This window comes from Amblyomma americanum, chromosome 6, assembly GCF_052857255.1.
Source record: "Amblyomma americanum isolate KBUSLIRL-KWMA chromosome 6, ASM5285725v1, whole genome shotgun sequence".
In the NCBI taxonomy this organism is placed as follows: domain Eukaryota; kingdom Metazoa; phylum Arthropoda; class Arachnida; order Ixodida; family Ixodidae; genus Amblyomma; species Amblyomma americanum.
Genome location: NC_135502.1, coordinates 49,782,535 through 49,807,330, shown reverse-complemented (window position 1 = coordinate 49,807,330; position 24,796 = coordinate 49,782,535). Strand labels below are relative to the sequence as shown.

The window sequence follows — 24,796 nt, the reverse complement described above, 5'->3', positions numbered from 1 at the left end:
GTCCCATTCCATGAGTCATCCAAATACGTTTTTTTCTTGCAATCAGTTTTTAACTGGTGCAAAGCCTAAAAGTGGCGGTAAGACGAAGAACGGAGGTCTTCTTCTGCATTGTAAAGATATAACTGATTATCTTTGGCGAAAGGTGGATTTCGGCTTTTACTCAACTAGCACAGGAACCTCGTTACGAGTGGCAGGAAAAACCGCTTGAGTCAAAATACGTTTTCATGTTTGGACAAGCGAAAACAACAAGTTTAAAAACACTTTACAACGCGTTTTGAGAAAGTATTCTGAATGTGTCCCAGGTTCACGAGAAATCCTCACCTCTTAACGCAGTGCAGCTGGGTAACATCGTATCTGTCAGCGTAGGAGTCTAACTTAGCACCCCGCCAAAACTATGCATTCCATTACGCACCTTTGCCCTGCTTGACAGCATACGAAATGCTCGTCCATTCCAGCGTGACGCTGTTGCCAGGGCCAACATGGTTGAGTGGAGCGCTGCACTCTACGTCGACCTTGAGGACGCCAGGCGAAAAACGGATGTTTACATTCTGCTCAACCCCCGGAGGACTCCGCAGCAGAATTCCATTGCCAGACTCAACGCCATTTTCTATGACATGCTCTGCGATTTCGCTGGAGCCTGGAATCATGGGGCACTTGCTTTAGGAAACATGGACACCCGTAAGGCACTTGTACTTCTAAAATCTTTCAACTAATAATAGCAGAACATGAGATGAGGCTGAAATGAGGAACTATCACCGTTAAATGTCCTGATAGAATTGTTGATTTGTAGGCACTGCTTGCAATGTTGCAATGCTTTTGAATTAATCTCAAAGTAAGCGTTGCCCAGTTGCTGTTGAAGCTTGTACGTAGTCGTGTGTGGAGAACGTGACTGCTTTAATGGGTCAATATTTATGGTCTTTTTCTAGTAGAATGTTGTTTATACCGTAAAACGGCATCGTGTTTTTTTTCTGTTTGGTCAACACAAGTTTCATAGCAATACAAAGCTTAGCAACATAATGTAAAATCAATGTGGAAAAAACGGACCTTGTCTTGTAGTCTATAAATAAAATATAGTCAAGCCAAGAGCGAGAATCGCCCATTTGCCACGTAATTTGTATACATATAAACTACAAATAATCAGAGTATTCCTATTTTTCTCGTTAAGAGGTCTCAATAGTCTGTGTTCACATTTCAAAAAAAAAAAAGAAAAGATCCAAACAACTGAAAGAGAAAAATGTTACAGCCAGCGTAGTCCATGTTTCAGAAGATACTCGGCTGGCTCTCCGCGCTGCGCAGTTGTGAGCAGAAGCTTGAAACAGTTCCTGTTTTTTGTGAATGATTTGTCTTGCCTTGAATCAACTTGGTTGGCATGAGCGTCTAGGGAGTGCTATGGACGATAATGTACTTGCCTTAAATAGTGCCAGTTTTGTAAAAGCGTTGCCACCATGGGAGGTTCTGCAATCAATCCTAAAAAAATTATTCATATTACATTGTAAGCGCTAATAAAGCTGAAATATCGGAAAGCAGAGCAGTCAAGGAAATTGTGAACATTAGTTTTGCAATTAAGCTTTTTAAAATTAAAAGGCACGTGTAACTTCCTTGCGCCTAAGATAGAAGAGCTCACTTACTTTTACCGTTTAGAAACTCGTGTATATTTTTATATTTTGATAAACTCGCTTTAAGGCAACAATAGAGAATGACAGCCAAAATAGAAGTTTCACCTAATACTCATACAAACAGAGCACGAGCACCTAGAAAGAACCGACTGAAGGAGAAAAAAAAGTCTTGTTCACTTATCTTAATAGCAACAGACTGCTTTTGGGCTGAACGCAAAGTAAAGGTATAAGCCTTGCACACTTTACCTTGTCTATGGTCAGCTGCCGCAAAAAAAAAAAAATCAGAAAAAAAAACCAGGAAGAGCAACAAACGTTCAGGAGAGGACACTTGACCCGCCGGCTAAGGTCACTGAAGGTCGGTGCACACCGAACAAACCCTGCCGTAAGGTACATCAGTGGCTCTGTACGCATGGCTTTGTTAGACAAGGCTAACTCCGCATTGATAAATACGGAGATACCGTAATCAACGGTGTGTGGAGGTGCAGAGAGCATACATCCTGGTAAAAGATAGAAGACTCATCGTCAGCTGGAAAGCACGAAGAGGTACTTACTCGTTCGGCTTCGAACCGCCACCTCCATTGGTCTTCTGACTTCGTTCAGCTTGCAAGGTCTCCCAGCTTGCAAGAAAAGAGAGGTGTGCGAAGGCGTGTACTGGTTGTGAAACAGTTCATAAATATTCCATCGCACCTTCTCCCTGCCCCTTTCAGGAAAAGGAAGTACCATTGGCTGATATCTGTGCGGGATTGATTGGCACGAAATGGAACCTTGATTGCGGCAAGATACGGTGCGTAGCGCTACTTTTATTTGCGTACATTAACTTTCACTCGCTGAGCAGAACAGGAACGTGACGTCAGAGCAGAGAGGAACTGAGATTCACGCCAAACGAGCGTCAGTTGTTGCGAAAGGCGGATTCGCGCCTAAGTTTGTTGGAAACGGAATAAAGAAAAAGTGGTTAAAAAAGACACCCGTTAATTAGTATGTGTTCTATGAAAACCAGATGCGTGGCACTTATCATCAGACTCTACGACGAGAATGTAATCGGCTCAGCTGCCAGAAAAAGGGTTGCTAGGCTGGCTCCCATTCTGCGTTAGCGTTGCGTGCCATACCAGTTTTCTGCAAGAATTAAAATGAACTGTAGAGTCGACCGTCACTCGCGAACCTGAATTTCCTTTGGGAGATAAAATTTTACACATTAAGATTTGAATTTTACTTTCTGTCTGGCAAAGCTTATCCGGATTTTAGTAACATAATAGAAAAACCTTGATTTTGCTTTGCTGGGTCGTGGGCACATCTGGTGACGATATAGTCCCGGATTAAGGTGATTTTAGCATGGGTGAAGGTAACTCTCAAGGTCAAGCTTCACACAAACTCGGTGAGCCGGTTGGACCTCGTGAAGTAGTGAGTTAGCACGAAAACAGGGCGCGGAATGCATTCTTAGAAAACGTAATGAATAACACACCAGGACAACAAAAGTCCTAAAGCCCTAGAACACTTCCTTTAATTAAAAACTGATTGTTACATCAGAAAGTTAGCCATTAAAAGAGCGAAAAAATTGTACTTTAACATCTTTCTTAAACACCAGGGTTGATTTACAGATTTACTGTTTCTCCAGGATACTAGAATTATTGTTCAGTCATGTCCATATTTGTATGTAGAAGCCTGCTTTCTGTAGTTTGTGCTAAACATTACTATTGAATTCGCGTCATGAATAAGGTTGTAAATAGTTTCTTTTATGGCAACAGTTTAAAGAAACTAAGTGATCGGTCTGTCTCAGACGAAATGCTTCGAGTGATAATTTATGCGAGAACAGATGATCTATAGAGAGCACACCAAGGTAGCTTATCAAACAAATGCTAAGTGTGCAAAGAAAAGGTTACAAACTGACCTTAATGTTCTTTTCTGGAGCCCGAAATGTGACTGGGTAATTTTGATAGTGGTACCCCAAACCAAACGAGAATTGTGCAGACGAGAGTTTATCAATTTGTAATAGGTTGTTCCTTTAATCGATTCGAAAATATTATAACGTTTTAACATGCTAATATATCCTGGTTCCCTACGAATGTCATCCCGGAGGGACATTTCATGAAACTACCAAAACAAACTAGTTAAACTATATACGTAAAAATTTTATGCAGGGCGTATTTACTATAATGCAACACACGCACTTTAACTAGTAGTCACGCGTCAGCTGCATTTTTATGGCGTAAGTGTCACAAGCTTCGTTTTGTCGCATTTTAATGGACGTTGATTTGAAGTTAACCATCAATTGAGTTGGTAGTGATGGAACTATAGCACTGGGAGTATTCTAACGTTGGCCGAACTATATATGGTCCGCTGTTCTCGCAGCCGCTTACAAAGCCCGTGTCTGGCTCCAGCAGCGGTGTCCTGGGACCCGGTCAGCCCCGGATTCTCCATGCACCCACTGCTATCCGACAATCGCGATGTCTGGTCTCGGCAGACGTAAACAGGCCGTGCGCAGGCGACGCACACGTGGAGCCAGGCGAGAGTCGCGGCCGTCGGCCGCGTAAAGAGACGACATGCGACTGCTGAGATAAACAAAGTGTCGGTTGGCTGAGGAGCCGTTGTTCTGCGGCGAGTGTGGTTCAATTTCAACGGAGCAGCGACTGTGCGTGATAGCAAGTTTAAAGTTCGCGCGCTCGCCCGAGGGCTCCGCGTATTTCTGGGCAGTCGTGCGCGGCTGGCCTATTCATAACGGCTTGCAGGCCCTAAGTGTGCCGTGCGTGGCCAAGACCCGGACGCTGAGCTGGACCGAATTTTTTGCACTGTATGGGTTACCTGGATATGTAACCAGAAAATATACGACTCTTATCACCCAACCGCTAGATCGTCTTGTGAGGCTCCTATTGGAAGCCGCTGTCATTCGCTATCGGATGAACAAATACCACTGAACATCAGCTGACCATCACGAGGCATTTAATCTAGCTATCGCCAACGTGAAATACATCTTGAACAGTAAAGCCAGTGAAGAGAACACTCGTGTCATTATCATATAACACTATGCATTGTGTGTTTGCGATGTTACATATTTTTAATATATACCGAAGAAATAAAGCTCGATCTAAAATTGACCACAGGGAAATCCAGCACTTTAAATTAAGAAGCCGGGAACTAGTTTTTTGCAATGAAACGAACTGCTTTCGTTCTCTTAGGTAGTTTTCAATTAATTCACATTCTTAACCTTTTGCACATACCAGGATGAGACCCTGAGCAAAATATCGTGATTAATAGAGCAAAAAGCCTGCCTGAAATCAAGAAATACCCGAATTGTATAAATAAGCTTTTCAATGTTCAGCATTATATGATCTTCCGCATATCAAAAAGCCTGTTCGGTAGACTTTTGTTTCAGAAACTCCACTTGTTCTTGCCGTATTGCTTTGTTTTTTAACAGGTGCTCAAACGCTCTCTTATTTTCAATATGTAGGGTTATTTTAGAAAAGATGGGATGTACTGAAATGGCTCCTAAACAATTAAGTGATGTAAAGCTCCCCCCCCCCCCCCCTCATCCTTGCAGGGGACGGGCGCCTAGCGAGTCCTCGCAATGTACATTGTGCCCTCACTACATCATTACGCTCCTATTGGTGGTGTTACAAGCTCTTGGATCTTCGTGCTGTTCTACTTATCTTCCCCTTGTTTAAGCTTTTCTCGTACTGTGCACGGTCCCGCAACGGTCAAAGCGTGGTGTAAGGCTAAGCATTGTTCTGTGGCGACTGATGTAATTAAACAATGCACATAAAAGAATTTCATCAATTAAATTGTTTGTTATACACAAGTCCAGCGATTTACTTGTCTCGAGAATATTGCTTGTTAGCGACTGTGTTGCAATCTGTTAGCCATAAATGAATCACAACAAGTAAATCATATTTATGAGGGTTTCAAAGGCAAAAATCAATAATAACGCCAGCAATGAGTAACACGCGCACTTTCAACAGCAGGCTGGCTTCCAGGATCTTTTCTATAATTGGCTAAAATTATTCACACTGCCTGTAGCTGGGTTGTACAGAGCAGCAATAAGCAATCCGTTGCATTCACAGCCATTGCTAACATTTCTGTATTATTTAAACTCGCTGTAAAATAGGTCACTACGAAAATGAAACGCAGCATCCCCACCTCCTCTGTTACGTCGTGGACACCCACTGGTAACCTTCAAGATCGGGAATAAAGGAATAAAACTGAAACGAGTTTCTGTAAATAACAAGACACTGAAACTGTATTGTAAGAATTTGGTTATATATTTAGGGGAATGACCCAAGGAGGAGTAGATTTATAATACGGGAGTAATTAGTCATTTGCATCTACCCAAGCGCCGCCATACGGCTACAAAGGTATGAGAAAGCTACATAGCTTTCCATTGTAGCCGTATGGCTGTGCTTGGGTGGATGCAAATGAGTAATTACTCCCTTATTACAGTGCAAGAAGTCTAGGCGTACATTAACAACGTCATATTTGTTGACGAGGCTTCTGGCATTCATGTGAAAAACAGTAAAATATGGTTAACTACCCACAACTTCCCGAAGCCTTGCTCTCCTATAGTATTGGTCTTCTCTTGGGCGAAGTGTTTCGGTGGTTTTATGTTAGTGTTAATGGCATTTTCAGGTTCTGTAGTATGTTCGACAAATCATCCTCATCTTCAGTTTACGTCTGAGCAGCCAAGCAGGGCCGCCTACCAGTCCTCTCGTGTAGGGCTGGGGCTGGAGGTTAAAGCTGTACTTTGCTGGCACGTCCTATCATGTGGTAGATATATACTACCTCGCCACAGTGCTGTCACCTGTCGGTGACCATATATACCTATAGGGTCAAAGTGTTTTACAATAGCCGGGCATAACATCGTGTTTGTGAAAAGTCTCAGGTGCACGCGTTCTTTCGCCCTCCTGAGCCCGTTAGCGGGTGTAGGGTATCGGCGATGACTATCCTTATACTAATCTGGAATTTCTCCAAATCTGGTGAGAAATTATCCTTATCCTGGCTCATAAAATCTGCGGGATGTACTCGGGAGGTGAGTGCTCGGGCAGCTGCATTCGCGGCCTCATTTCCCCCTAGGCCTTGGTGACCAGTAGTCCACACAATTTTTTTTTGGAGGATCTGATTTCCGCATGCTTCAGCGCAATATCCTTTCTGCTGCGGCCGTGTTTCGATGGAGGCGAAACACAAAGGCACCCTTGAGCTGTGCGATGTCAGTGCACGTTAAAGATCCCGAGGGGGACGAAATTATTCCGGAGCCCTCCACTACGGCACCTCTTTCTTACTTTCTTCTTTCACTTCATCCTTGATCCCTTTTCTTACGTTGTGCTTCGGTGTACACCGAGATTCGAGACAATTACTGCGCCATCTATTTTCCTGAGAAACAATATTCTATTTTTCAATTGTTTTTGTTTCAAAATAAAAATCAGTTGATAGTTAGCGTCCATGTGCCTAATTCGCTGTTTCTGTCTTTCGCCACTATGTCTTGCGCATGTATATTCGCCACGCAGAAACAACTAGCCCGTCAACTCGCTCGTGTTCACTTCAAGCAGCTTTTCGTTTGTGGCAATGAGCTCATTGAACACGTCAATGATCATGAGCGCATCGGACCTGTTAGGCCCTGTAGTTAGCACGTTATGCCGCGTGTTTCCAACTCTATGGTCGTCTATACTGCTCAAGGCGATATCAACAGTAGTTGGTTTCGTTTTGGAGGCCGCACATATACATTTACTTTTTATGTTTTCTACAGTTTCAACCGATGCACACATTTTCGGCCTCCACCGAACAGCTTCTAAAACGACAGCATAAGTGAGAGCTCATCGAAGATGACATGACTCGAAGCACACTGTAGAGGCGAAGACCCTCCAGAGAAGATTACACGTGGAGCAAGCCCACACATACAGACTAAACAGCGGCAGACGGCACTAGCAAGCAGCCCCGGATGAGACTAAAGTTATAGATAGCACTTACCTGCGTTCACATAAAGAACTCTCTGGGTAGGAATGAATGCACAGGTGTAGTTTGGCGTGCTGCTGGCGCGGCAGTCTGACAGTCGCCAGTTGACAGGGCTTGCTACATCGGCGTCGGGGCTGCCGGCGTTTCGTAGACACTCGACGCACTTGACAGGAGGCACGGCGCAGCTTGCAGATAATGTCGACAGACTGCAGGCACCACGCAGGCAATCAACGCTTGTGGCAGTGATTACGACTCAGCTTGTAGACGCTAAACATTTTAAGCCGGCAGAGAAGCGCGGACGTTGGGACCTGCGTTCACACGAAGAATTCCTAGGTTAGGTAAGGGCAGGTATATGGAAGGTGCGACAGCCTGGCAAACCGCGTCGCAGCGCTTTCTAACACCAGCTCGTAGAACACAATAGCTCGCCATGAAGCGGCACGCGCTATCAGCGGACCCTTATCATGTGCGGCTGCCGTAGAGTGCAAATGCCTCTTGGGTCATCCCACGCAAACGGAGTCGCGCGAAGTCCTAGACATTGTAGACTTGGCTGAAAAAATTCATATCAGTGTTAAGACAGGCCCCAATTAACATACCTCAAAGATTCCAATGTTGGAAATTACATGAGGACATTTCAATAGAACTGCGGAGGCCTTCTTTTGAAGAAAAAAATATTTTTCTCCATGCACCGTGTTCCAAAGTGTAAGAAATTTAATCCGGAAATTTTTAGAAAATTATTGCGAACGAATCCTTCCTTGCCGAGTAAGTTTGTCTCCGCTTGTCGTGAGGTACTGAGATGCCCTGTCGTTCCTAAAAATATAAACCGTGGATGATGCCATTTTGATTCAAAATAGAGGCGCTTAACAGGAGAAAAATTTTTATGACTTTCGGATTTTTAAAGTAAGTTTGGAGTAAAAATTTTCACGAAGAACATTTTTGAAGTGTTGTCTGTCACCACGTAACAGCATTGTTTGCAGTAAAGTATAAAACCTCCTTTGCGTTGTTTTTCTATTCAGTTGCAATTACCCTGATTTTTGCGAAAATGGCAGCACTGAGGGTCAGACGGCTCGCAACAAAACAAAGAGAGTGCAATGGTCAATACATTGAATTATTTTCTCCCGTCAAAAATTGGGAAAGTACTTTCGGTTTTTCGCGAGAAAGAAATTTTTAAGGAGCAGACGCATTGGTGTGTCGCCAAACATCTACTAAGATTGAGTAAAACACGAATTTTATTTCCACTCTGACATATAGGATTAGTAGCTGCCATCAGCGTTGATTATATTGTGACAAGACAGCGAAATGGAGCGGTTTATTCATTTCAATTATTTTTCAAGAATATGGGCGCAATACTCATGGCATACAGGGTATAGCCGTGCTTTTCACTATGTTTTTTACCTAGACGAATAATTTAAGAAGGCAGTCTGAACGCGTCAGATAAACATGAATATATTATTTACATTTCGGAAGGTTTCACTGTTGAAGCACATGGCATGCACAACGCTCCCATTAGGTATGATTTGCATTGATTTTTAATCTAATCCTCGGATTGTGTGAAGCATTATGCATCTCCCATTTAATGCAATAGTCTGAAAGTAAATTGTTAATTGAAAATTAATGTTTTTTGAAGGATTTGTACTGTTTTTGATCGGTTTATTCTAGCCAGCAATGTGAAGTCCGAGAAAGCGAGTGGTGTTAGTTCGTATATGCCTCTGAGCGGCGCCGCTGTCGTTTTGGTGCTTTTATGTTTTGTGATGCTTGCAACAATTTGTTTGTGCTTATAAATCTTTCAATAGGGCAGCAGTGTCTATCGGTCTAATTGCCTGTGACGCATCATTTTCTTTGGGTCCAGTAAAGAAACAGACGGCCGCGAATCCGTCTGAAAATATACGCACACATAGCTATTATTTTTAAGTTCATATAAAGTGATATAACTTCCCTTTTTTTTTCAGTGCAACAGCAAGAACTGAAATACCAATGTAGTCTTAGCTGCTTATCGGCTACACTGAACCCACCGATAAAATACACATGTCTGAGGGCATCAGGCCGGGGCAGAAGGTTCAGGCGTGAGAAGGGACGATTTCAATCCATTAAATGTGATATAGCAGCTAGCCTTACACGACATCTTCTGTCGCTTAACCGTTAGTATGACGCATAAAAGCATTGCTGTGATGTTTGGCCACGACAAGGCGCAAATTGTTGCAAAATTGCCGAATTCAGTGCTCCTCTGAGAGACCGGAGTGTGCACTAGTTCTCAAGCAGTGGTTGTTGCTAACCACTAGTTCTGCAGCTGCAGATGTCAAGGAGCATTGCCACTGTCGCAGTCGTAGCGCTTGGGGAAAAAAATTGACGGTCGATTTTCGTACTTAGGCCAAATGCGAATTTGGTGCGCTAGCACTTCGGTTTTCACTTCGGTAACGGTGTTCGTATCCACTGTTCACGGATGGAAGTTGTCTTTACAGGGATAATGTGTTAATGCCCATATATGCGGCACTGGTCAGTCTCTACACTCATAAATCCCTTGGAGTCCTCGTACCCTCTCAGGCACAGTGGTGCAGCAGTTGGGCGATGCGCCGCTGCCTTGTGATGGCGGGTGCTGCCATCTGTGGGGCTTGTGAGACCGAGACTGCTCTTTCCGAGTGACCTCTCGCGACCAGTCATTAATTGAGCTGCCACTTGCTATGGTGGGGACTATATATATGCACACCTGACACGTTTTCAGCTGTGAAACAAACAAACAGAAGCAAACAAAAAGCAATCAAACAAAAAACAAGCAAATAAGCAAGCAAACCAGCACACAAACAAACAAACAAACAAACAAACAAACAGCTAAAACAAACAAGCAATGGCTATACGCGGGGAACGGCCACTAAAAGTGCTATCAACTTTAAACAATGCAGCCATTCATCCGTTATATGCAGCACCTTTTGTTCTTGCCATGCCTACATTTTCGGTCTCGGAATTCTTTCACACAAGACGAGTGTTTGCTACCCGCGAACAAAAGGGACGAAACAAAAACGGCCTCTTGCCCGCACTGCTTCAAGACGCGAGGCGTAACTTGCACCACGTAAACCCGGAATGGATTCGTGTAGCAGTCAGCCACTGACAGCAGGCGAGTTCGCCGGAGCTAAGCTTCCGGTAATGACCACGAGAGGAGCGCCCTGTTCATGAACCTATCGCGATCTTTTTCAGTATGGTCATTAGCACCATTTTTTCTTTAGTGCGAAAGTACTACTTAATGCGGCCTCAACGAATAATCTCGTGTGAAACGTCGGAGTAACGGGGGTAAGTTCGAGTTAGTTCGGAAGAGCGCCGCGCAAGCTGCAGCCAATGCAAGGAAGCTTGGGTAACTTCGAAGGAGCATCGCGCCAACTGTAGACAATGGGAGGGTGACCTTGAGGGCGACCATGGTCAAACCTAGCATAGCAATACCACATGGAGACATAAAATAAATAATGCCGGGACTGGGTTTCGACCCCGCGGCAGAGCAAACAGACCAGCTTTGCTGACCACTGCAAGAGAGCACTATGCTAACGCCGCAGCCGATCGCGCCTCGTATAAAACTGCAACACACTCTCGCGCTGTGCACTGCACATCGTCGTCATCATCAACTTCTGTCAGTGGCGCGAAAAGATCAGATCAGCTTAACCTCGATCAGAGCCTAACTTGAGTCGAACATTGTCGCCAGACGTTCCGACGGCCCAGCAAAGCAAAACCATGATCCAGACAGGCTAAAGAGATGCTTTCGCAAATATACCCGGTATTCTACGTTAAAAACCCTGCCACATCTTTTTTTCTGACGCCCGGCACAACGTGCAATAATTTTTTACCTGCCCACAGTGCTACTGCCAGTCGGCTTGCTAATATACTAGAAGTGGCAAGTGACAATAAGCCAAAAGGCCACGACAATACAAGACAAGAGACAACAAGACAAGAGGCCAAGTGACAATAAGTTTCTACTCTGGTGCTACAAAGCTTAGTACTCAGTAAGTACAGAAACGTTACGGCATCGACATGCTTCAATTTACGAGGTATCGAATGACCTCTGTCACAGTCCCATATCAAAATCTACCCGTGACCTACCAGCCAAGACCAAGCGCCGGCTAGGCCTGCATGCTACGCTTTCATTGCGGCTGACACGGCTAGGCATTCTGGCACTTCCCATTACACAGCAGCTACTCCGCCGAAGGAGCGTCCCTGGTCATGATACAACGACCATGACCCCCCCCCCCCCCTCTCCCTTCACCCTAATAATACGGGAGCTAGATAAAGGTCTTTAAACTTTCGATACCCATGGCTGCACCATATCTCACCGGTATTCACCTATATGGGCGACACTTGGAGGCTAACTAGAAGGGCTGAGCTTAATTTGAAGAAAGCTCCACGAGGTACGGGAATGGTAGTTTCTGTGTTAATATGCAGGAAAAGACCAGGGTGGACCAAGGAGCAAAGGCGAGTTAATGACATCCTACCGAAATCAAGAAGAAATGGGCATGGGCAGGCCATGGAATGCAAACGCATGTCAACCGATCGTCAGTAAGGGCAACGGCGTGGACTCCAAGAGGGGGCAAGCTTAGCAGGGGGCGGCAGAAATCTACGTCAGCGGGTGAGATTAGAGAGGTTGCGGAGAAAAAGTGGAGATAACGCCATAGTGAAGATGACAACACCATAGACAACTGAGATGATTGTTCTCGGTCTAAAGATTTATCACACAATACAGTCTTTGCACTTTTTCAATGTACGGACTTGTACTCAAAAAGTTGACCAAACAGTGCACTTAAGGAACAATATGCTTTGAGCGCTCACTGTGGGGTATGTAAACACAGATGTGCACACCCGATAACCCGTGCGGACGTCCACGTGTTGAAATAGTGCGTGTATCCGTGCAGTGCTTTGACAGTATCACAAAGGTGTCGAAAAAACGGCCGTACAGCGGCCCGTAAGGCAGCAAGACTGCGAACCAGCCGAGAATAGGCACATGCTCGTAAATAGTTTGCCTTTTTCATCCTGTAATGCCACTCCATTTTGTCACAGAGCGCTGTAAGACTGTTTGCTCGACACTGTTCTGACCCTTTGGGACGTTTGAATTCCCGAAGCGACTGAGGCTATGAGGGACGCCGCAGTCTCGGGCTTCGGCAATTTCGACTACCTGGAGTTCTTTAACCTGCACTGACATCGCACAGTAGACGGTCCTCTGACATTTCGCCTCTATTGAAATTCGACCGCCGCGGCCGAGATGCCAACTGTTCAAAAAATTGGTCGCATGTACACTAATGTTCCAGCTTATATGCTTAGTAATTTTCAGTCAAAAATTCCGCCGGCTACATGCAAGAGGGACATAAAGAATCAAAGCGCCTTGCTCTTGTTGCAAGTCGAGCATTGGAGATTGTGATTGCCTTTTATTCTCGCTGGCCAAATCAGTCATAGGCAGCCTGTGTTCCGATGCCTTTGAAAGAGCAAGGCTGACTTCCATTCGACACTTCACTGCGCGCGCGGCGTGCTTCTCGCTCGGAGGGGGGGCGCTGCTTCTGGAAACTGTACAGATGAAGGGTAAAAAAATTCTGGCAGATGTTTAAGAGAGTAGAAAGAACCCCGAAAACATTGACAGAGGAACTATTTCTGGACAAGAAATCCCCGCGGACCCATTCCTTCCTCCCGAGACGGTGCGAGGCCACTCACGGCTGAGGAGCGTCTAGCGAATGGCAAAAGCAGCTGATACTAGCGCCATCTGTAGGAGACGACATATACCCCACAAAACAGGGCCGACGAGCGACTACACAGGGAGACAATAAACTTGAAGGGAGTTGCCACGTGATAAGAGACGTCACTGAGACTATTTTAGAAGCGCCGATGACGGCCTGCATGCGGTTGTGAGGTTCTTATAGAGCTATTTTTACAACTAAACGCAGAAAACCTTGCTTCGCCGTGCTTCGCCGGTGTCAGTCTAGTTCTCTGCAGTCATCTTGAGAACCATGAGAGTGCTTTGTGTTGCCACCACACCTTGGCGAGACGGACCCGAAGCTTGTAAGCGCCGCCGGCGACTAGGGCAACCGCTGCACTGTTTCTTTAGAGTCACTGGCCGGCGCGCAAATGGGACAGCGAAACCACGTGCTATTTTTATTCGCGGTGGAAGCGGGCGCTAGAGAGCGTCGTTGACAGCAGCGGTTGAAAAGGGCTCCCACCGCTCTTGTCGAGTGCCCGGTAGCAACAGTACCGTGACTTGGTATTGCATCTACCAAACTTAACAGCGCGAAAGACGTGGGACAAGCAGGGGGACACTCTGACTGAAGTTTTATTAGTGGTGCTTCATTCCTATGGGTGCACTAAAAGACACGAGAATGCGGGAGTTTGGTTCAAGTGATAATACATGCTTTATACTAGGGGGAGGTACGCTGGCACTTACTTCGACGGTGACAACTAACGCTATGCATCCACACCTGCGAGAATCTCCCTAAAGATGTGACTGCGTATTACTAAAAAGTTGGCTTGAGTTGGTGGCAAGGCTTCGCTTTCAGGCATCGGACAGCCAAGCCGATTCAAATATTCCTGCATGAGATGTTAATTATTTTGCGTATACTAGCCTTGCCTATACCTCTTGGCCTGTTGTCCACAGCAAGTTTTTGGGTTTCAGTTCAGCTATCCCTGTTACCGGAAGTGTACTCCCCCCCCCCCCTCCTTTCCCTTCAGCTTTTAACAACCACCCCGTGGGATGTTCTATGGGGAGCAATAAATTTAAGATGTCGGGCCGAAGGATAACAGCTGTTGTTTTTAACCGCCTTGAGCCTTGCAGCACTCGCATATGGCCCTTCAGTGCGGTCAAAATCCCAACGAAAAAGACATGTTATGCGATAAGCGGTGCAGCGCTCTATTCAATCCCAAATGGCAACGATACTATCGGTCGCATGGAAAGTGCGAATGCACAAGGGCATAATTGTAGTGAATTGACCCAAGGTATATACAAAGCTCGCCGATGGCTGCGTCAAAGTGCGTCGACTAGAATACTGATATCATGACCATCGTAATGAAAAGAACAAAGACAAGGACATGAAAAAGAGCAGCATGATAGTACGGTTAACTAGAAGAAAATTCGAGTAGGTTACACTGAACGGATGCGAAATAGAGAAATAGAGAACGGATTAAACAGGGAAGAAGGTGAAGAGGCAGGCAACCTGCAAGCTATATGATAGACGGCAAACTAAAGGAAATAATAAGGAATGATTCGGAAATGATCTGGCCGCACAACGTTCAGCTCTCTCGTCGTGATCTCTCAGTTTCATCTATCGGCCTTGGTCAGGATTCGTTTTCTTAACGTTACCGGTAGTAGCTGATTTAACCGCCCGTAGGAGCGAGCGCATGTGATGCGCAGAGCAGATAACTTTCCCGCCAAACTAAGAAAAGCCTCGAGGAAGTTCTGGAAAAATGCATTTAGAATTTTGCATGAGTTTGTGACCTAACTAGGGCACATTAAAACTCTATTGCCACGAATCTTTGTTCACGCTCAAACCAGCGGCACTTGGCTTTATCATTTTCTTGTGACGCGAGATGCGACCAGACTTATCTGGAATTATCGCAGCCAGGCTCAACTGCTTCCATATTGTTCCAGATTGTTGCTAGTTACTCTGGCGCCTTATCTACATACGGCCTTGCCAGCTTTAAATTGAGCGCCGCCGGAAGCGGCAGGCAATCTGTTAGACTCCCGCCGAGCACGCTTGCTGCTATCGGCGCAGCCGAATAGTTCAGTTCTTTGTATGTGCAAGTCAGCCCCAATAAAAAGTTTTTTTTTGGGTGTCTTTTTTCATTTTCTTCCCGAGCGCAGGACTGCCGTCACGATTACGTGGTTTTATGGGAAGAACATCCCCTCATACAAGACTTCGTGCGCGTCCTCGTGGCCGTTACGAACAACTTACTAAAAGAAATCCTGCAAATCGCCTACGGAGAACCAACAGCCGGGCATCTCGGGATTATTTTATTTATTTATTCAATACTGCCAGCCTCCATTTGGTGGCCAAGGCAGGAGCGGTACAAGGATACATCGTACATCGCGACAAAACAAAGCAAGTAAAAATGCGGATAAAGAAGCAAAAGCTAACACACAGGGTTTTATAGAAAGACAAAGAGCAAAGTTAAATGCACTCGGTTACCTAAAATACAAAAGAAAGCAAACAAAAGAGCATGAACGAATACACTGCGCTTAAAATGACGATATGACAGCAGATAAAAAAGACTTCTGGTCTTCAAACGGACCACGTCACACGGAAGCCCGTTGCATTCCAATATCGTTCTTGGAAAAAAAGAAAACTGATACGCTTTCGTTCGGCACCGTGGCCCTACGTCGCATTCAAGATAAACACTAGTGGCCACGAGTGTCTGCCGACGTCGCACGGTACGTCAAGACAAGGCGCGTTTGCAGAGGCGCTAATGACTTAATTTCAGCCGTCAAATATAGTTGCTGTGTGGCGTTTGTTGCCGGGCTTCGTATATTACTGGGTATGTCTGTACAGGCTGAAGATTTCCCTCGTCACGCGAAAACACTTAGGTCCCAATAGCAGAAAACCTTGCGGGTACTTAACTTGGGATCTAGCTAGTTCGCGAGTGAAGTGCGTTTCTCCAGTGCGGTTTCAGAGAAAAAGCCTCGACGCTCGCTTTGTCTGAGCCACGGATAGAAACATTTGAATGAAAGCTTGGTAGGAGTAGTGAAACAAGAGAGGCTGTTGTGGCATATATATTGTTAACTATTAAGGAAAGAAAGGTGTTGGAGAGAAAAGTAAGTTCTTGTAAATCTCAGCACTGCAAAATGTAGCTTGTTGCCGCGGTCGGGTTCGAACCCGGGAACTCCGACTACTGATCCGGATTTCCCGGGTTCGAACCCGACCACGGCGGCTGCGTTTTTATGGAGGAAAAACGCTAAGGCGCCCGTGTGCTGTGCGATGTCAGTGACGTTAAAGATTCCCAGGTGGTCGAAATTATTCAGGAGCCCTCCACTGCGGCACCTCTTTCTTCTTTTCTTCTTCACTCCCTCCTTATCCCTTCCCTTACGGCGCGGTTCAGGTGTCCAACGATATATGAGACAGATACTGCGCCATTTCCTTACACCCAAAACCAATTATTATTATTATTATTATTATTATTATTAATAATATTATTACCACTCCGATGTCTCCCTTATAAACGCGATATGCAGGGTGGTGTACATAAGAGATTACACAATTTTTAAAAATAGGGTATTTGAGCTAGAAGAGCGCTTTTTCTTCATAGCATTGCCAGCGGTGTAGTACTTCAGAATACAGTAGCAAAAACGTGCTAACTAGGCGGCTGGCTAACTAATATTGAATAGCTAACTTGTTAACCATTACTGTTGAGATGCGAGTAGCCTACGATAAGTGATATTCATATCAGTTTTTAGAACATCGAAAGCGCAGTTACCCTCGGAGCTATGTCCCAACAAAGTTTGGTTGCATCTCGCAAAAATGCATGGGCTTTCGAGAAGCTTGAAGGCAAAGTCACCTCTCCAGTGCATGTAACTCATCAAAATAGCCAACATTTGTTCGGCCACAGCGACGACGGCAACCGCGTTTTCGAAACTAAAAACTGCTAAGGACGTTACTAACGGCGGGCAACACGCCTCTTAATAATTGAGGATTCTAGCAGTAATAGTTAGAAGTTAACTATTCAATATTATTTACCCAGCCTGCTAGTCTTAGTTGTATTGCGCAGTCCTACGCCGCTGACAACACTGTGTCGAAAAAAGCGGTCTAGACCCTAATTCAAAAAGCTTATTTTTAAAAATTGTGCAAATTTTTAGGTAAGACATCCTGTGTTACCAGAATTATTTTAATCGGCGCTTTTATCGTAGTTTAAGCTGTTTAATATTAAAAGCGGGGTGCTAGCACAGTTATACTTGGGTGACTGAATGGTGTGGCGGCGTCAGTAGAGCAACTCTGAAAATGCTCCGCTCTATCGCTAATGCTCGTTGCATCTCACGGGCGTACCAGCGGTATGTGACGGACATCGCCATCGTACGCCGTGCCGCCAGGAACGTCGCCTGATGCAGTTACTGGCTAATGCACCCTGACGCGCCTGTGTCTCTCGGGTTACTATCGCGACAGTGGACCGATGGACGTAAAAAGACTACTCACTTGGTTGTTGACCACCTCCCTAAAGTGCTCGCGACGAACACCACTCAAACCCGTCGCCGCTGTCACGTACGGAGAGGGAAGAATGGACACGACTTCACCCGGACAGTCGCATGTTTGAATATCACGCGACAGCAATGAATTCGGGAAAGCACGAGAAATGCAGACTGCCAAGAAGCGGCAAGAGGTCCAGAGGAGAGATAAACAAGACTTCATTTTTTTTTCTTTTCTCTCCTGACACTGCTGCTTATCGCGGTAGAAGGGTGGCGAAGGCTTGGCAGCCCGTCGAGGTGTCACGTTGCCTCGGGGCCGTGCCCCGTCAGCTTCCCCGTTGGTCGGCCTCTCATTTACTTTACTTTCCCCGTGCTTGTTGCGTAGAGAGCTCAATGAACCGCCACACAAGACCGGCGGCTTCATTCCGGTTTCGCTGGATCAGATCTGATCGCCCTTGCATTGATATGGCGATCTAGCAACCGACGACGAGGCATTAGCGTTGCGGCCGAATTTCTCCTCACACCCTTCTCTTCCTCTTGCTTTACAAGAAAACGTCGGCTTGCTTTGCGAAAATAAATCACAGGTTTGACTTGGACTTTTCACGGTCAAGGTTAAAATTTAGAAACGCGTTTTTAATGAAGGACTCAGCCTTAATTAGCTCATTGTTTAGAATACCGTTTTAGTTTATTTTCATGATCATGGTATAAAATAACGCATTTAAAATTATCAATTATGCGGCGAAGGAAGAATGGTAGAGATTGTCAAAGACAGTGCACAACGCTTGTGAAGAGAATTATTTGAAAACTTCAGTGGCCTAAATAATAAGCCAACAGTTAAATGGGCTCAGAGCTGCTTTTTTTAAGCTGCGAAGGGGTAAAGATAGTTTCTGAACCCATTTATAAAATATAAACCTTCTACCAAGGCTGGAAACGTTGTAACCTACAGCGCTTCGAGTGATCGGAATGGAAAGAATTCATGTAAGAGTAAACTTTTCGCTTAGAGCCGAGAAACGTTCTTTATTTATTTGTGATATCAAGGTAACTAAAATAAAAAAAAATAGTTCAATTTCGGACCACCTTTTTCACAGAAATAACGTACCGATGGCCCACAGTATCCCATCATATGCCACGTATGCATCGTATGCTGGGACAAGGACGTCTGTCTCAGTAACGAAAGTCTAGGTCTAATTTAGAACTTTCGTCTAAACCTTGTCATCTAATACTGCGGTATGCTTCCCCCGTTGCGGCTCATGTTAGCGGCAAGAAGACGCAGCCCATGTCGCTTGCGCTGGTGTAAATACATGAATACAATACCCAGTGCCTGCCTCGCTCCCCTTTAACCCTTTAAGGGCAGCACACCAGGGTAAACAATCTGTTCGTTTGTAGGCGGAACGTTTGAGAGCACTGAAATCGCGGCGCGCAAGCGGACATTTAAATTTTTTATTTCGTGCGAACTTGCAGTTATCGCAAAAAAAACAAATACGTAATAATAGATGAAAAATTAAAAACATCAATTGGACGTTTTGCGGACCGTTATACAACTTTCTGATTGGAATTTTTTGCCTCCATGCCATAGCCAGCGCAATACATGTGGTCACGGTGTCTTAGGGTGCCTCGGTATATTTTTAAACTCTTGCTAAAGTAGCTGGGACAAATTGTATACATATGCACACGGAGTTAGGAGCTGCCCTGGCGTATTTACAGAAAAGCAAATATGCAGAATGAAAGCTGAGAAAAAAAAATCATATTTCGGCTTTCCAGCCTATAGCTGATTGTTGTCAACCGCACGAAAGGTAATATTGCAAAAAAAAAAAGTGCTGGAGAACAAGCGAACGTCGCTCAGTCACATGTAAATGTGGATTTTGTTCGAGTTCTGCTCACCACACTCATGAAGTGAATCTGTCAATCACCAGTTTTTGTTGTAATGGATAGATTGTTCAAAGAAAATGGTCTAAATTACGATAAGCCGGAAAAAGTATCCCCCAGTCTGCACCGGTCCCGACAAGTTTTTGTATGCTCACTCACGTACTCCAGGAGGTTCAGCCAGTAATGCTTTTCTCGAATAGGCGAAATTGTCCAGCTGTGACCAAAGTCACCGACAAGCTGTAGACTCGTCGTGATAAGCTTCAGTGACTTCGCTGTGCAGGTCTTTCGGCCCAGCAAGAAGCCACAACCTCTGGCTGTTGTCGGAGTTCTTGTATAAGTTACCGTGTCTAATCTTGAACATATGTAGAACACGGAGGAAAGCGCAGGCTTCCCTGAGTGGCTTTCCAGGTGCGCCACCAGGTGGCGAAGTTTAGGATGGTGGTGTTGTCGCACAGCAACTTTTTTCTTGTTCCATATCTTCGTTAGAACAACAGACATATCATCCGTGTTCAGTGTCCCAAGGAAACTGCCCTCCTAGTCTCTTTCGCCACCTGGGGATTGCAAGGTCGCGGTTTAGATTCGTGCTGTGGCGTCTGCATTTCGGTGGAGGCGGAATGCGAAATCATTTGTTTCCTATGCAATGTTAGCACTCGTTAAGAGATTCCAGGTAATATAAATTAATCCGGCGCATCCCCCCCCCCTCCCCCGCCTTCCGTAAACAGAGCATGTGTCATTACCGAACGTTAAACTTCATATAGCGCATATTAGAAAGCAAAACAGCTGTCCAGTGTGAGGTAGCTGAAACGTACAGTCTGCGCCACCCTTGTGTAGAGTGCTCGAGCAGTGCGCACCTGGTAACAAAATCTGCAATTAGAGAGCATCCCCTGATTTCTGGGCTATGTGCTCGTGTCTACTTTGTCTGCGGGTCTACCTGGCACGACTTCCGTGCAAGTGTTGCTTCTTGAACGTAGCTGCTGGGAAGATATGTGGATTTGTTTGCAGGAAGTGCGCCACTCTAGCGCTCTACATAAGAATGACGCAGACTGTACGGTTGAATAGAACAGTTTACCAGCCGTTTACCTCATTGCAACACCTTAGCCATTCGACATTATCACTTTCAGTACGACTCGCAAGCCACGGGCGATGGAAGAAACGTGCAGCTGTGCTAAACATGTGGAAGCCTGTGGCATCAAAGTGGGACGTGCCTTACAAAGAAAAAATGGGTACAGGTGTGCGTCCCTGCGTGGAACTTTTTAAGTCTCTCCCCACTTCCCTCAGACGTGGGATGCATAAGTGTCGTGGTATTCATAATTCGTCCGGTGTAGAGTTTATATTCTAGCTTCTTGCGCTGTGCCAAGCGATAAATGTCGGTGCAACAGTTCTCACGCATTCACTGTTTTTAACGCACGACCTTTTAACCCACGAGTGCCTTCAACTGCGTGAGTCTTATTCATTCGTGCACTCGCCTGTGAATATGGAACTTTTGTGACCCTAGCTTTGTGACCGCGGTTTATACACTCTGACTATTAGATACGTTGGGCAGTTTCATTACATTCTATGTTCACTCGCGGGCTGAGTAGGGCTAGATCTACCGTTAAGCCTGTGGCACAACTAGTCAAATTTCCTGACCTAGCTCCACGATAGCCAGTGGTTCTTCCGCATAGCTCTTCGATAGATAGCGTGGCAGCCTGGTAGCTCGTAACTGTGCCAGAGAAGGTGGATGAACAGAAGCGAGTTCGGTTAAACAGAGTTGTTGGAGTCAGCTGCTGTGACAGAATGACACGTGCTAACAAAATCGTCATGTCTGATTTCCAGGTTGTTATGGGGTCATAAGAATAGATTACGTTTGCTTGCTGATGAGGAAAGCTCATGGTTTGTTTTTTCTGCCGGCGCATTTCATTGCCGTTGTCAACCTCTCCGTAATGCATCGCTGCTTCAATAAAGCGATCCTGTTTCAGCTGTATAGTTTATTCAATGCCATTTCGCAGCCGCCATCTCGTTTTTATGAAATGAAATTCGCATTTTTTTTACAGCTAGTGTTTCATCGCGATGAATCATACCGAACAGTTCTGAACAAAAGAATTTTTGAACGAGCAAAATTCTGCGAACATAATTTTTTCAAACATAGTAAAATTTCGTTATAATGATCAATATGCACACAAATCTACCGACAAGGCCGCCGCGGTGGCTTAGTGGTTATGGCGCTCGGCTGCTGGCCCGAAAGACGCGGATTCGATCCCGGCCGCGGCGGTCGAATTTCGATGGAGGCGAATTTCTAGAGGTCCGTGTACTGTGCGATACCAGTGCACGTTAAAGAACCCCAGGTGGTCGAAATTTCTGGAGCCCTTCACTACGGCGTCTCTCATAGCCTCAGTCGCTTTGGGACGTTAAACCCCCATAAACCCAAACCCAGATCTCCTGATGATAGGCATGAATTTTTGCTAATGACGTTTTTGCAGTGTCAAAAACTCCGCCTCTTGGTTTTCTATGGCAGTCTTAAGTGCTAGTTTTAGAGGAGCGCCCTTGATGAGCTGATGCCAAAGGTGATGTTCTTGATTCGTCCACTCAGGCTTTCGTCATCTTGATTTTTAGCGCGTTAGTACCAAGTATCGTGAAGGACGTCCAGTCGGAGCCAGGTTTTATTGTTTGCCGGCACTAGCCATCGCTTCACTTCTCAACATTTTGAGAGCATTCTAGGTGTGTTTGCAGGAGTATGTTAGGCGTTTTGTTTTCAGATTCGCTTTACAAGTTTTACCTGGCAAGCAAGGGGCGTCAGATAAGCGTGCCGCCAGGCCCACTACGTGGAATATAGGTAAGACACCTCTGTTAACAGCTAGGTGGATTGTTCTGAGCCATATTATTCCGCCACATGTTTCTCTGTGCGCGAACTGACGCAAACTAGGGACAGCACAGGCTATGAGAAAAGGAAATGGTTTTTAACAGCTGTCACCAGAGCACTTCGCTTCTATGTAGCACAGTTGTGAAGGCGGTATCGCCGTGAGCATATGTCAGGGAACGCAAGTTCAACCACAGACTGGTAAACGTTGTTGTAGCTTAACTTTGTCGCCAAAATTAAATACCGTTCTTTACGTGAGCGGTTTTTGGAATAAAATCGCTGATTGCGGCTGCTCACGCGCTTAGAATGAAATTGAAATTATTTTCCTGAAGCAGACTTGCAGTGAATCGTAGTTCGGTGATAATTCTAGCAACGTAGGAGTGCTTGGACTGTATTAAGAGTTTTTGCGTTCTCTAAGTAAGACGGTGAGATGCACTGGGACTGATCAAGAAAAAAAATTGAAGACACATAGCTATAACACATTTCTCAGGTGATCCACAGGTGTGAAGCAACTCAGCATAGCGCCGTGAGCATCAGGCGCACAGCACTTGTTTTTTCGCTCCGTCTCGTCTATTTAAACGCCAGAGGATAGAGGAGAAAAATGTAGGGGCGACGTTAAAAGTTATCCTCGGCCATTTTTCTGCGTAACGCTGGCTTGTGATTGGCTGGCAGCTTTGCTCTTATCTTGTCGTTCGTCGGTGGTCAGCGTCGGGCCAACAATAACCTGCGCCTTCACTATACTCAGCCTAGTGGCTGAGGCTGCGGGCAAAACGCGAAACAACGTCCAGACATATCTCAGTGTTCTTGAGATGAATTTACAGGATTATTTGTTCACATACCTACAGTTCCCTTACGTTGTTGTAGGGGGAAGAAAAAAAGTAATGTGAGAACACAGATGACAATATCAATTCAGTTCCGAAAGACGAAGAATAAAAAAAATATTATAAAGTTTATGTAACCTTAAAGTCTCAAAATTACGTTGGTGAGTTCTTCACTGGACTGTACTGAACATTCTAGCCTGCCATTCATGTGTTTTCATTAGATGAAAAAATAAATTATTTGCATAAATATTGCTGAATTTTTAGTTCATAGCGAAATAAAGGGTAATGCTGCGTTGGGCAGCGAAAAAAAAAATTACGCCTCTGTAACTGTATCTGTAAATCGCAACTTTATCTGTTTATCTGTAACTTTATCTCTATCAATATGAGAAAGGAGAATTGGTATGATTAGCAAGAACTTTGAAATGCGTGAGTAATTGAGTGTCAGACGTTACCACGCCACAAACCAATGGTTAAACAGCCAAATACCAAAGACAGCATGCCGGTGCAATAACTTCAGTGTGTTTTGGAATGATGGCTGGTTAATGCGGTCTAACGTCCCAAAGCAACTCAGGCTTCGAGGGACGACGTAGCGGGGGGCTCCAGATGACTTCGACCACCTGGGGTTCTGCAATATGCACTGACACCGCGCAGTATACTGGTCTCTAACATTTCGCCTCCATCAAAATGCGAGCGCCAAGGCAGGAATCGAGGCGCCTCTGCCACAGCAACCGAGCACCATAACCACTTAGCCATCGCCGCTCTGTTTTTGAATGATTAAGGTTAACTGTGCTTTTAATCAGTGTTGGTAAGCCGTAACACGATCTTTCATCTGCGATGTGTAACGTTGTGCGCAGAGCTGATCCGGTTGGAAACAAAAGTAGGACCTCCACATTTCTTTCTACGCTTCGGAAGCTAAGGAGCGACTGCGAGAACTGAAATTTGGCTTGAGACAGCAAAATTATTTAGATATTTTTCTGCACTTCTTGTCAGTTCCGGATTTTCTGTATATTGATTGTTATTTTTGAATTTCGAGATGCGATGTAATATTAGCGTAGTTAAGTTTGCGCACGAGAAATAAATACCTGAAAATTGGTGTCTTATCTTGTCCTGCCGTTTAATGCTGTAAGGAATCGGGGAGACCATATTCAGTAAAAACCACCGTTTAGTCCCCAAGCCCGAGTCCGACCTAGGCCCGCCGTGTAAACGCCAGAGCACAGCTCGAGACCGCAGGATGAAGCAGGGGCTTGTCTCAGGCTCGGCAAGAAACTGCTGTTCCTGGCTCGAGCCCGTAGAGGGCTCTAGTACCAGCTTGCTGATTACAGAGACTTTGGTCGGTTTTACAACTTTTCTGATGACTCACGTAAACCTGGCTTTGACAAACACTCTTAGTGACGTTTAGGACCAATAATGTCTTCGTAATGTGAAGTTTATTAACTCACTCACTCACCTCAATGATAAAAATCAACCAGTCAGTCAGTCAGTCAGTCAATTAATTAATTAATTAATTAATTAATTAATTAATCGATCGACTGGCCAAGTAATCGATCAAGTAATGAATCACTGACTACAAATTACTCGATGAGTGCGTGAGCCATAGATAAAA

General features: G+C 45.1%; 1 protein-coding gene across 2 annotated transcripts in view; it reads right to left on the bottom strand.

Annotated features, from left to right (window-relative positions):
• LOC144136770 (ATP-binding cassette sub-family G member 1-like) overlaps positions 1-17,924 on the bottom strand; it is a 50,043-nt gene extending 32,119 nt beyond the window's left edge. Inside the window, exons 1-4 of one of the 2 annotated variants that reach the window (XM_077669377.1) lie at positions 17,681-17,924; positions 7,566-7,858; positions 2,168-2,233; positions 413-637 (exon numbers count right to left, since the gene is read on the bottom strand). In XM_077669377.1, the coding sequence (XP_077525503.1) occupies positions 413-637; positions 2,168-2,195 (253 nt within the window). In that variant the 5' untranslated portion in view covers positions 2,196-2,233; positions 7,566-7,858; positions 17,681-17,924. Of the gene's footprint in view, positions 1-412; positions 638-2,167; positions 2,234-7,565; positions 7,859-17,680 lie in introns of those variants that run through there. The other variant, XM_077669378.1, reaches the window with a different exon arrangement.
• Between the last annotated feature and the right edge of the window lie 6,872 nt (positions 17,925-24,796).